This window comes from Centrocercus urophasianus, unplaced genomic scaffold (genome assembly GCF_019232065.1).
Source record: "Centrocercus urophasianus isolate 14NV4802_14NV808 unplaced genomic scaffold, USGS_Curo_1.0 seq_25, whole genome shotgun sequence".
Taxonomy (NCBI): domain Eukaryota; kingdom Metazoa; phylum Chordata; class Aves; order Galliformes; family Phasianidae; genus Centrocercus; species Centrocercus urophasianus.
This window is the reverse complement of record NW_024884811.1, coordinates 10356837-10369881: the sequence shown is the minus strand read 5'-3', so window position 1 is coordinate 10369881 and position 13045 is coordinate 10356837. Positions and strand designations below refer to the sequence as shown.

The following is a 13045-nucleotide window of genomic DNA, read 5'->3' as shown; positions in this document are numbered from 1 at the left end:
ACCCACATGCATGGAGCCAAAAGCATGCTAGCCATTTATCATCTTAGAAAAGCAACCACTTTTCTGAAAGCAGGACAAGGTCTGATATTACATGTGTGGCCACATGTGAGTGTGTGTGTATATAAAGCCCAAGTGTACATGTGTGTATATGTACTCCTGGACTCTAATCCTCATATAGCGACACACAGAGAATTCATGTAAGTACCAGCCAGGGTGTGGGTGTCCAACCTTTCAATGTGCTTAGGTCACACTGAGTGAAAAAGGATTGTCTTGGATCAAATATAAAATATGTAGGATAATTAATGTAAACATTAGTTCACAAATGTACGTACTGCCAAAAAGTCATGACATGAATAAGGCATGATTGTGAAGCGAGGGATGTTTTTCTCTGATAAGACAAGTTTTATGAATGTCTGCTAAAGAGATACAATCAAAGATCACGATTTTTTCGCTGGATATCTGGGTGTACCTCCATACATTCCGCTTCAAAAATTTACTTATGTCCACTGAAAATAAAGTTGGAACTATACCAAATACAGATTTTTTTCAGCAATTGAGAAACCTGTTCTCAAATTCTCTTATCAAAATGGAAAGCAAAGCTGCGTAGTTTTTGTTCACAATACCATGTATAGTCAGTATATCTAAATGCTTAATGGTAGGATGGAGTGGTTGAGCTGGCTGTGGCTTGCAATAAGCACTATGTTGGTGCTGGCTGAAGACAGCAAGGAGTTTGTTGGTCGTGCTATATATATATCACAGATATCTCCTGGGATGGGTTGAATCCAGGCCAGGACATAGGCACGTGCGTGAGCCGGGCTACATGGCTCCCATGCTGTGGCTTTGGGCCCCATGACAGGGCAGGCTCTTGGGGCAGTTAGATCTAGCAGCTGGAGGCCTGGCAATAATGCCCTTCAACCTTCTACACGACCACAAAGAGGAAGAGATGCTCCAAGTGAAGTGAAGGCGCTGCAGAAGATTGCATACACAACAGCTCAATCAGAATTAACTGCTGGATTGTGGCTTCCACGCTGCATCAGTTCTGTGAATATATGATGTGACCCTGGGCAGCTGGCTTGGATCAGCCAGCCTACAGAGATGCCTTCCAACCTCAAGCATTCTGGCATTACTGCTCACCAGAAACTAAGATACAGTTAGTGTGTGGAAAATCTTTGTCTCTGGGAGATGAAATGCCAATATTACTGCAGTATGGGGCTTTGAAGAGTCTCTTGTAAGGATAGGAAGTAAGATATCCTTGCTGTCATTTAACTTAAAAACGTAAAAGATACTAGTTACTATCTGTAGCATCCTTTGAGACCTCCCAAATGAAAAGTATGAACAACAGCATATTATTCTTTGCTCTCTTATATCATTTGCCCATTTGTTCCAGTTTTTCCCAATTTCTGTGTTCCTGGCCTGAGCCAGTTCTCACCAGCATCTTTTAACATCTTGCCATGACCTTCAGTGAGAATAGGATGAAGCTTCCATAAACCATATAGGCAAGTTTCACTACACTGGGACAGATCACCAGTACACATTTGCAAGGCCTATTTGTTCCTTTACCTACATACTATCCACAAGATACCTTTCCTTTGCTCAGTTCAGTGGTGCGGCTGCTGATCAATAACCAAGGCCAGTATGCTGATGTGCTGGAGTTATTTATTCATATGTGAGTATGAATATACGAATGACCCCAAAATCCGCAGTATAGATGCAGATTAATATAACAAAAGAACTGCAGAAACTCTGTAGACTGTCACTTCCAAGTAATTGGAAAGAAAGAAACTCAAGAATGCTCAGAAGACAATGGGAATACAGCAAGCCAACCACAGGCTTATTCAGAAACACAGAAGGTAAGTCTGTTATTAGAAGTCTGTTGAAATCCACCACAAAATCTAAAATCTCTGTTTAGCTGTTAGACAGACACGGTATTAGAGAAGTATAATTACACCCATTATAATGAATAGTTATTCTTTTTTCATGCTATCTATGGAAGATAAATTGGAAAAATGTTTGCTGGCTTTTTATTTTCGTTCCGAGAATGAATCTAGTTAAAGAAATTTTCCGTAATAGTTAAAGTATTTGGTTTTTTAAAATGTAAAAATGAAGTACTTGAACATTTAAACTTGAACATAGAACTTTTTTTACTAATTTTTCTCATTCAACAGATGTCATATTCACTATCAGTCAAAAACGGAATTTTTCTGTGAAAACACATTCAAAAATTTTGTCCTGTCACAGCCACAATGAAAAAGGTGACATCACTTTCCAGTCACACTAAAAGTCAGGGTGAAACCACAAACTGAGTTATCTAAGAGGCAATTTCCTACTGAAGATGAACAAATATTATCTGTACAAAAGGGAATACTGCTGCCTTTTAAACTCAGAAAGCTGTGATTTGTAAAGGTGTAATGCCAGGAAGCACTTTGTAAAGTTGGCACGCCAAGGCAGCACCCTGTTCTGAAGCACAGCTCTCTATTTACTGGGGCTGTCTTGCCTGTCTCATGCCTCTCCATTAAGAGAAATGGTTTTTTTAATCCAGTGAATGTATTTTTCAGTCAGTCGCGTGTAAACTCCAGGCTTGTCTCCCATTCCACATTTTTCTCCAAAGGAAACAATCCCGCTGTATTTTCTGCCACAGATGAGCGGCCCACCTGAGTCTCCCTAAAACGAAACAGAAAGAAAGATCAGCGTGGTTTTCTCTCTCCAGAAAAACATGCAGTGCCATGTGCACCTTGTGTAAGCATGTTCAATTTTGTATTGTTAGATACGGGCATCTGGAAAAGATCAGATAATTCAGACTCTGAAAGTTCTTTCTGTCCGTTAGTTATAAACAACACATGAGGAGAGCAGCTTATCTGAAGAAACACATCTGCAGTGAACTGAGGTAATTCCCCAGCACTGTTGTTCTTAGTGAAAGGAGTATGGTAATTAAAAGCACACCCCTTTCTCTTTTTAATTGCTTCTTACCTTGCAAGCATCTCTCTTTGAAAACATCATTTTCTTTCCAGCACACAACATGTTCCTGGTTATATTCAAGACTTTTTGCTTTTTATTATATTTTCTCTCACAGTCTTTTCTATCAACAATTTTAACAGTTGCTTCCCGAAGACATTTTGGCAGCTTTCCTGGAGACGTTTCTCCCCATCCGGCCACTGTGCACTTTGAGCCAGGTTTGATATCTTCACCAGTGTCAGGAAGGGACAAACATTTCACATATTTATTCAGATTTGCCATATGATCCAGCTGAAAAAAAATAAATAAATAAACATCTTTCTCATGCAGAAAGGATGGGAAGTATAATCTTCAATTCAGTTAGCTACATGGTCTCTTTTTACCACTACTTTTCTTTCTAATAAAACGCTTTTCAGTATTTAGGAACTGATTCTGAACTTAATCACACTTCTGTAAATCCAGAAGTACTTTTCTGATTGTTCCAGATCTATGACAGCACTATGAATTCAAGTCCAGATTTTCCACCAATTACTGTAGAAAATTAAAAACCTGTGCAGGAGTCAGGTTGTTGGATGTATATCCATTCAATAACCCAGCTTGCACTAAACTACTGTGTTGAAATCAGACTTAAGTGAAAACAGAAAAGTCCCAAAGCACTTGGGAGTCAATATGTTCAGCACCACAGATGTAAAGAAAAATTGTAAACAACTAGACATGACAGCAGAGGTCTCAGCTGAGGGAAAAATAGGTTTTGAACTCTTCAGACTGCCAGATTTAAATCTGAGAGAGTAAGGGCTTAAATGATCCAAACTATATGCTATATTTTATTGGCCTTTATCTGACAGATTCTTCCTTTGGCAGAGGTCATTTTTTGGACTGTAAACAATAACACACATACTCAATGCACTGTAAGGACTTGCAGTTACTGAACTGAGCATTCTTTCTATTTTACACATGGTCACTGCACTGCAAATTAACTTCACAAATGCTTACATGTTTTACTGAATGGCTGTCAGTTACAAGATTATAGCTTTATACTTTTTTTAAAAGGTACTGTAATGAATTATGTGTTTAATTAAAAATCCCTACGGATTATTAACTCTGTTGCTGTTGAGAACTTCTGAGCAAAGAAGGTTTACCCCAAGTCACTAAGCACTCCATCAGAACAGAACTGTAGTGACAGGAGGTGAACCCTGCTTCTAACATTATTCCTGTTGCTGAATCACAGTCAGACAAAGGATTTTAAGGTATCTTTGTCATTCTGGAACAGACCTGTAGCTGTTAGCTCTAGAAATAACTCTTTGTAGTGATCCATTTTAGTATAGTGTCCACTCTCATCAAATAACCCGCTATGGCTTATAAACAGAGACATAACAGTAAAGCACAGTTCGAATAAATGAATAAAAATCCATCCATGATTTCTTAAGCGTTGTACAAAAGTCATGAACTTTCTAAAGATACAGACAAAATGATGTACAACTCTCATCTTTCCCGAGGGCTTTAGGTTGGCACTGAGACTGTTGTACAGGGCGGCAGTCCTCCATCACCAGTTCTCCAGAACACCTGCAGATTTTCTGCACAGACACAAGCCACCCTCTATTCAAAACACCCATGCCCACCCCATGTGACCAGGCTGAGCCAAGAGCTGGTATGCAGGAAATCTGTACATCTCTGCCTCATAAGGGCACACAGGATGATGGTTGTACAATCTAGGATATCTTTCCATTCCACAGTATCACGAGCCCTCTTCATTATGAGATTCTTCATTATGAGCTCTGTGTTCCTAGAGCTGAACTATTCTAGGTCTTTACTCATAATTCTGCCTCATGTGGTCACCCTTAATAATTAAGAATGGGTTTCATGTCCATTTTGTAATCTATGTTGTGCTTTCAGAAGGGTTGCAGCAGTGAGTGGTTAAATGTGTCTTTACAACAGAATGGGCTTGAAATGTCAGAGTTACAAGATTCAGAGATCTTGTAACTGCATCTAGATCTGTACAACCAAAGCAGAGTTTTCAGTGATGTTGTTAAGCAAACAAAACAATGTACATTTCAATATCAGAGAACAGCCAAAACAACCATTAACAATATTTCTTTTGTAATAATACAGTTGTGATTAACAGTACCTTGAGGAGCATTATATCATTTTCCTTTGAAGATCTGTTAAACAGGGGATGAGAAAAGAAGTGCACGATCTTAAATCTCTGTTGTTCTTTTTCAGCTTTGTATGCCTGATGGGCTCCAAGAACAACCCTAACATCCGATCTTTGCTTCCTACAATTTAAGGAAGAGCAGGAATAAGTCATTACTAGGACAAGAGCGACATTTCTCAGGATAAACAGAACTTGTGCAACACAAAATTAACAATTTAATTTTACAACCTGATTAAAAATAGGAAGGATAAAGTTCATTGTGACACCTTAACATGAGCTTGTGTTTTCCTCTACAAACACTTCTTCATTCCTCGTACTAACGTTTCTTAACTGTAAATGTTATTTGCTAAAATAACTGTAAGATCACTGACTTTAAGGAGACCCTACGGCTTAGAATTGTTACAAAAAAGCCTACTTATTTTTTAGGGAGGACCACATGCACAAGGATGAGTGGTACTCATGCCTTTCAAATACATTTTAATGGATACCTGTGGTCACATGATCTAATCCTGCAAAGGACAGAAACATGCCTGGTTATAGGATAAAGGCTATCTTAATGACATCAGTGAAAACCCAGAGAGAGTTTCATGCCCAGTTCTTGCCAATAGATATTAGAAGTTAAGCAACTCAGATCTCCCTCTCCCCCAAGCTCTCTGAATATCATCAGAAACATTTATTCAAATATGTCTTTCTTGGTTTTGCTCTTCTCAATCTAGTGCAACCCAGTAAGAGGACGCTGTCAGAAGACACACTGCTGGTTTTCTGTTCTTCATCTTCAGAAACTCACTATACACAGGAAAACTAAACTGAGATAGAATTGAGACTTTATCAACCCAAGAAGAGTTATTTTCTTCTTTCCAGTTGCATGCCTCATTGAAATATTCATTTATTTGCATATGAATTGTTCTTTGTGGAAATAGCTGCAGAGACCATACCGGAGCCTGAAAGAAAAAAATATTTTTTTTCACTACTTACACAGTGGAAATTACTTTACAATCCCAAAGCTCCTTTCCTAGGACTCTTTCAAGTACATTCCACTGAAATGTATCTTGCTCCATAGTGGAAGTACTGCAACAGTGCAGAGAGGCCAAGCAATCTGCTGCTGCATATATAGACAAATCACAGATTAGTCATAGAACGGCTTGGGTTGGAATAAACTTCAAAGAACATCTAGTTTCAATCATGTCATTTCAATCCTGTCATTGGCAGGTTTGCCAACCTGCAGATCAAACATCAGCTCAGGTTGCCCAGGGTCCCATCCAGCCTGGCACCATTGTGCACCTCAGGAAGAGACCAAACAGATGTTTCAACTCCCCACAATTATACAGACTCAGCCAACTCTAAGTTGGTTCAAAATAATGTCTTTGTTACAAAACCAAATCAGTGACTAGACCCATCCACTCAGCAAGACCAGAGACAGCCAGCGCCCTTTCCTATGAGTAGCTCCAAATTTAAATTTTTACAACTGTAACTGACTGGATATCTTGAACCCTGAAGGGTCAAAGACTCCCACAAGAATATAACTTAACTCCAAAGAGGGAGGTCAGGATTTTGTTTTGTAAATGTGTAAAACAGCACATGCTATGCTTGAATATTTCTACCTTTCTTTTTTTTTTTTTAAAAAAAAAAAAGCAACCAAACATGACTCAAGTGAAGAACTGTGGAAGTTTATTTTCTAAGGAACCCCTGTCCCCTATTTCACATTAATGATGGCCAAGCTGCCCATGCTGTGCTTGAGGAGGTCAGATGTCCACAAGTTTGTTATGATTGTCTTGCTTTCCATTACTTAAAATACAGAAAGAAAAAAAAAATATCAGGGGAGCAAAATATGATTTAGATAACATGTTTTAGCCAAAACAGGAGACTTTTACTTCCTAATGCAAACACTAGATGTCCCTCACTCTGAACCAGCCCTCCAACATGTGTGCCAGCCTCAGCATATCCAGCTTGGGAAGAGGTGCTCGAATCCACATTTGGATCACCAAAAGGATGTAGCTCCTTGTCATAGTTGCTGCCCCTGCATTTTTTGCAAGCATCTGAGTTTTTATGGGCCTAAGAAAGGACACTTAAACTGAAAGGGAATGGGGTTTCCATCTAATTCAGCTTCAGCTCATGGTGTTCTGAAACCTAGTTCTATGCACACAGCTTTGTTTAAGCACTGTGCAGTATGTCCCCTTCTCTAAGACACTGCTGTTTCAAATGCACAGATAATGAGTTTGCTCTTTTAACAGCACAGTCAGTATCTTCCAGCACTGTCAGGATCTGACCAATGCAGATAACAGAACACTAAGCAGATCAAAGCAACAAACCAACTCAAAGCAGAATAAAAGTTCCTAAGTATGCTTGGTGAAAGAACTCCAGCTTTTACCAACCCTTAAAAAAATTAGTATCTACCTTTCTTTACTTATAGGCTTGAATATCATGGCGCACCTCAGTGAAGAGCTATGAACACCACAGTATAAGGTACTTACTCACAATGTGCTGCTGTCAAAACCCACTTCTTTCTCACAAGAACTCCTCCACACACAGTTGTATTCTTTATCTGGATGGCAGCCATGAAGGGTCGGGAATGGGCACGCAGGCAGTGTCCTCCAGTAATGTCACTGCAGCCATCTGAAAGGCAATAGAACAGAAGCTATGTTCCTCACCTGTTAGCCAGAGGAAGTATGAATTAGGATATTTTTACTCTTAGAGCACTTCTTACATCTCAGGGGTAGGATAACAGCAATTACAGAGAGAAAAACTGCTAAGAGGTGGCTGGTCATAGCTTCTGTTACTTACCGATGCAAAATAAAAGAACACCTTTCTATTTAAATGTTTCCTACAGGATATAGTGGTTAAGAGGTTTGATGAGAAACTCCTCCTCTTGAAGTTTCCCTTCCTCCATAGTATTATATTAACTGCAGCTCTGCTCTGCTTTTTTAGGTTCTTTCTTTAAAACCTGCCTGTCCCTGGGTCCATGGCATTCATCAGTTCACATCTCCCAGGAACTTCAGCAGACCTGCACACTGGTCTTACGCTAGAAAACAAGTGCTAAGAAAGCTACATGTGATAAATGTATAATACAACCTACTACATCAGAGAATTCAACAACTCTTTAAAGAAGCGCAAATGAATGAATGAGACGAGAAATAGAAGAGTCACTTGAAAAGGCTTCACTGAGAACTGGCAGAAATCTGGAGCTGGTAGCCTAGGAACACCTAATACCTAATACCAACTATACATACTAAGGGCAATGCAGTTTTTTTCTTAGCAGTTATTTTTGTGGGAGCAGGGTTCAGGTGTACAAACTCCTACAGTGAGCGGGACTCAAATGCAAATAAGATTCTTTATCAGTAGTCACCAAATGAAAGATCAAAAGACACAGTGGTGAGACAGACTTTTCTACTGCTCACCCCTGTGTCTGTACCCACGCTTTGCATATCTTGTTGGTAAACCACTACAAGAAACAGCACATCACCACATTAAAAAAACTGCTATCGGCTTAAGCACCATTAGAAAGAATCAGAAATGTAACCAACCCAACTTATTTAGCTCTTACTTAAGAGAAAATAGCAGCTCTGCAGATCGTTGAATGAGATTAGAATTGAGACACTTATAGCACAGAATCTTACTATAAAATTTGAAAGCATTACACAATGCAACGCCATGTAACACGTTTTTGTTTGTTTTTTTTTTTCAAAAAACTCTTCCCAAGTTCATTTAAGTGAAAAAAAATTACTTTATCTTACAGAAGGGTCAGCTCTAGGTACCCCAGAATCACTCCCCATTCTCAAGATAATCTTGAGATTATTCACACACTGGAGGTTACCTCTGCAAATAATTTCTTTTGCCTGCGGGGTCCTTAAGACATGATGACTTACAAGTCTTTATGGCTTTGTCCTGACACTAAGTGACTGATAGCTTCCTACTGTGATCAAGCAGAAGACTCGTATATTTCTGCAGCATAATACCTGATGTATTCTGCCATGTACATACAATTTTGTAAATGTTACATTGGTTGAGGTCTCCCTAAATTAACTCGTTCAACCACGCTGCTAAATTATTCTGTAATATTGCACAGCAAATAGACAAAAATAAGCCTTCATTTTTGCACACAGCTGAGGCAGAAAAGACAATGGAAGCAGAGGGGAAAATGAAATAGGCATTTAGAGCAGAAAAGGGAATTAAGGGCAAGAAATAACGTCAGGCTGAATAAAATTGAAAATGGGTGGCACAATGAGTATTAAGATTGGTAAATACTGTATGGCTAGACACTACAAAGCAAATGTTAGATTTCCTAGACTGTGCTAACTTCCATTTCCGTGATCTCAGAGTCCAGCTGCCACAGAGAATTCTAGGCAGTTCAGAAGAATCAGATCATCCCATTCAAGGAAAGATAAAAAATCCCAACTTCTTCCAGTTAGCTTAATCATATCTCACTGTTCAACTCTTATTACCATACACAGGACCCCATCTTGCCAAGACCCAATGCCTAGAGCAGGAGTGACCACACCAATTTGCTAAGAATAACAGTAGCCCTTACCTCTGTCAGAATTTACTGCATAATTAACAAGTTTGCAGGGGGAGCCAGCAGTACACGGTGGCTACTTTGTGCAGTGCTTTGTGTTGTGGAGGACTGATCAGCTAGAGCTTGGGTACAGAACAAAGAGTTTGGGTGTTGCCCTCTTCAGGTATGAGTGAAAACCAAGAAAAAACTCTGGATATATGCCCAGTGGAAGGATGGAGCTGTTTAGAGTGACACTCATGCTGACATCCTCCAGAAATACAAAGAGGGGCAGGAAAAAGTTTAGATCCCTTGATTTTCTTTCCACGCAAAAGCAATCCCAGAAAAACAAAGGAAGCTCTATTTCTGAGGCTGGCTGGTTTTGAAGCAAAAAGGAAGTCTCTCAATTTCTAGGGAAGTTCTTTAATCAATGAGCCATTATATTAAAAAGTGTTGTTATCTGTGCTTCAAGAAGAGCTTAAGTGTGGTCCATGTGAATTGAAATTAGATATTCTTCTGGGTATATCTGATCCATATCCATGTCTAACACTTCTAAGTATTTGCCAATCTGTACTAGGTACAAGAGAAATGATCTTGAACCACATCATGGCCCAAGGAGACTTTCTGCATGCCAGTTCCCACTCCAGAATTTCCCCTGACTAATTTTTAGAGCGTGGTTGAGGGGGATTGAGGAGCTCCCGAGGAACATCCCACCAAACTAAGCCTGGAAGAGCTGCAGGCAGGATGGGCAGGCGAGACAGGACTGGGTGGGAATGCTGCAGAGCTGCCATCTCCACCTTCTTTGCACTGTGATACTGCTGCCTTTATCACAGTCCTAAGATTGTCCCAGCCTATGCTCTTTACCTTTCCCAGCAAGTCTCCAAAAATTTGTCAGAATTTGGCCAAAGATGTGGCCAGTAACACAATGATACACTGGGGTTGGCTGGGTCTGGAGCAGCACAGGGAGAGTCAGAGAAGACACTGTGCTCCTGGTGGCTGCCTGCTCTGCACTGCTCTCCTGTCCTCCCTTCCCTTCTATGCCTCCTCAGCTCAGGCAACTGGAGTTCTGTAAGGTGTACAGCTGAGGTCTAAATTGGCATCCTGCAATGGTCTAAAATTGTACTTATGTTCATCCAAAGCAGCACAAAAAGCAGCATGAATGAAAACTCAGCATAGTTACTGGGGAAATTCAGTATAAGAGTCAGAGAAGTGTTTGACACATTCAGAATAGAGCAACCCATTGACCCATGCTTAATGCCCATGGGAAACTTCCTCAGAGTCAAAGGCTTTATCTTATACTGTGGTTTCTGCTGAGGGAGTGACTGTATCTTGCGGGCAAGGTGGAGGAAAGAGCGGAACACTTTTTGTTACATTTGTCAGACCTCTTGATACCCAGCTGCTTATGCTGCAGAGGAGCTAATAAAAAAATTGATGATGCACTCTATGGAGAAGGCACTTTTGTTCTGAGTTTTCCTCCTTTATACACAGAATACCAATATAATCTAAACTTGATCATAAACTAACTTACTGCCAAAGCCAAAGAAGCCCAGCCAACTTTCAATTTTTCAGCCTCATTTAATGAGTTAAAACCAGAAGAGTAGTATTTGAGTATGAAACTACTAAAGTGATGATCTGCGTGTCAATCTGACCTTTAATAACTATACAGTCAAACCTGGGAGTAAGAGCTTGTGAAGAAAGCAGTCAGTTGTTATCAAACAGAAGTCTAGATAGCATATTCTTAACTCTAACCATCAATATAAACGGCGTCTCTCAGGATTAGAGACGTAGAATTTTTTTTAAGGCACTGTTGTGCAAATAGCTAAGAAGTTACAGAAAAATAACTTCAGAAATATCTAAGAGTTTGTTTATAGACTGAAAGAAATATGAACCGATTACAGAAGATTTGTTTTCGGATAGTAGGCATAGAGTAGCCTGGAAACATCTGGGAACATTCGGTATTCTGTGTTTCCCAAATAGTTTTTCTTGAAAATAGATCAGGTAAACATAAGACGATACTTTTCAAACCTCTTCTTTTCTAGACATCACACCTCATATAGAAATATATAAGGTTGAATCACTGTAGATGTATGAGTTCAAGCAGATCTCACTTGTAGAACACATGGTAAGACTTCCTATTAAAACGCTGTCAGCCCTTGACATCTATTTACAAACAATAAGTGAAACAAGAGTATCTGTGTCACTTGATAATACTGTGTGCAGGACAGTACTGAAAAAAGGATGTTAACAGTGCTGATAGTTATTGGGGATACATGGGCAGGTACTTAAGAGAAAACTGAAAGGAAACTAAAAGCTTGGTATGGTTTGCAATCATGGATCTATTGCCATGTCACATAGGTAATCATGACTCCAATTTGCAATCTCAAAGAGCTCTGCAATCTCTAAAAAAGGCTCCACTTCTACCTTCTTCACAGAAATCACCAACAACTACCCTCTGCACAGATGAGAGGACAATGGTAAATATTTGTCAGTTGTTTGGTCATATATGGGAAAAAAACACATCAAGCTGAGCCAACTGAGCTTGAAGATGTGACACAGCCAGCACGCAAAAGCTTCCTGCAGACTAATAAGGCTAAAGTCACCCAGAAACCTATCAGGCTGTGTAACAGTGGATCTTTGATGAATACAGTCAGTTAACAGAACATCTGAAATTCCAGTTTAATACTGACGGAAGGAAGATATTCTATAAGTGGCTATATATTTGGAAAGGAAGGATTTGAGGAACTGTGCCTTTACAAGCCTCCAATAACATTTATTTAGTTTACAGAACTCAGTTTGGGTGCATGAAACTAGGCATTCTGTGACATCAGACAGCATGGGTTCATGAAAGGCATGCCATGCTTGACCAACCTCATCTCCTTCTACGACTGGGTGACCAGACTGGTAGACGAGGGACAGACTGTTGTCTACTTAGACTTCAGCAAAGCCTTTGACATGGTCTCTCACAGGATTCTCCTGGGGAAACTGGCTGCCCGTGGCCTGCACAGGTATAGCCTTCCTTGGGTGAGAAAGTGGCCAGAGGGCTGTGCCCAGAGGGTAGTTAGTGGTGAATGGAGGTAACTCCAGCTGGCGACCTCTTACAAGTGGTGTCCCCCAGGGGTCGGTACTGGGGCCCATCTTGTTTAATATCTTTATTGATGACCTAGAAGAGGAGATTGAGTGTACCCTCAGTAAGTTTGCAGATGACACCAAGCTGGGAGGTGGTGTTGATCTGCGTGAGGGTAGGGCAGCCCTTCAGAGGGATCTGGATAAGCTGGATCGCTGGGCTGAGGTGAATGGGATGAGGTTCAACAAGGCCAAGTGCCGCGTCCTGCACTTTGGGCCACAACAACCCCATGCAGCGTTATAGGCTTGGGGATGAGTGGCTGGATGAGTGTGAAGAGGAAAGGGACCTGGGGGTGTTGGTTGATGCTCGGCTGAACGTGAGCCGACAGTGT

General features: G+C 40.3%; 1 protein-coding gene across 5 annotated transcripts; it reads right to left on the bottom strand.

Moving 5' to 3' along the window:
• Positions 1-1639: 1639 nt before the first annotated feature.
• On the bottom strand, positions 1640-9714 carry LOC122164154 (granzyme K-like). Of its 5 annotated transcripts, none has more exons than XM_042825949.1 (6): positions 9630-9714; positions 7580-7717; positions 6080-6206; positions 5078-5225; positions 2968-3243; positions 1640-2661 (listed from the first exon to the last, which is right to left on the bottom strand). In XM_042825949.1, the coding sequence occupies exons 2-6, from the start codon at positions 7659-7661 to the stop codon at positions 2500-2502; spliced, it is 795 nt and encodes a 264-aa protein (XP_042681883.1). In that variant the 5' UTR covers positions 7662-7717; positions 9630-9714; the 3' UTR covers positions 1640-2499. The 5 variants fall into 5 exon arrangements, with proteins under 5 accessions (XP_042681883.1, XP_042681881.1, XP_042681880.1 ...); XM_042825947.1 differs by lacking the exons at positions 6080-6206; positions 9630-9714 and adding exons at positions 6040-6045; positions 7809-7876 and having other exon boundaries at positions 7576-7717; XM_042825946.1 differs by lacking the exon at positions 9630-9714 and adding an exon at positions 7809-7876.
• Positions 9715-13045: the final 3331 nt, after the last annotated feature.

Excerpts from the sequence above, each read along its gene's own strand:
- LOC122164154 (XM_042825946.1), bottom strand. The coding sequence starts at position 7,869 with ATGACCAGCCACCTCTTAGCAGTTTTTCTCTCTGTAATTGCTGTTATC. Across the intron at positions 7,718-7,808 it reads TGTTATCCTACCCCTGAGAT|ATGGCTGCAGTGACATTACT; the intron begins GTAAGAAGTGCT and ends ATTGCCTTTCAG. Across the intron at positions 3,244-5,077 it reads ATGATATAATGCTCCTCAAG|CTGGATCATATGGCAAATCT; the intron begins GTACTGTTAATC and ends ATTTTTTTTCAG.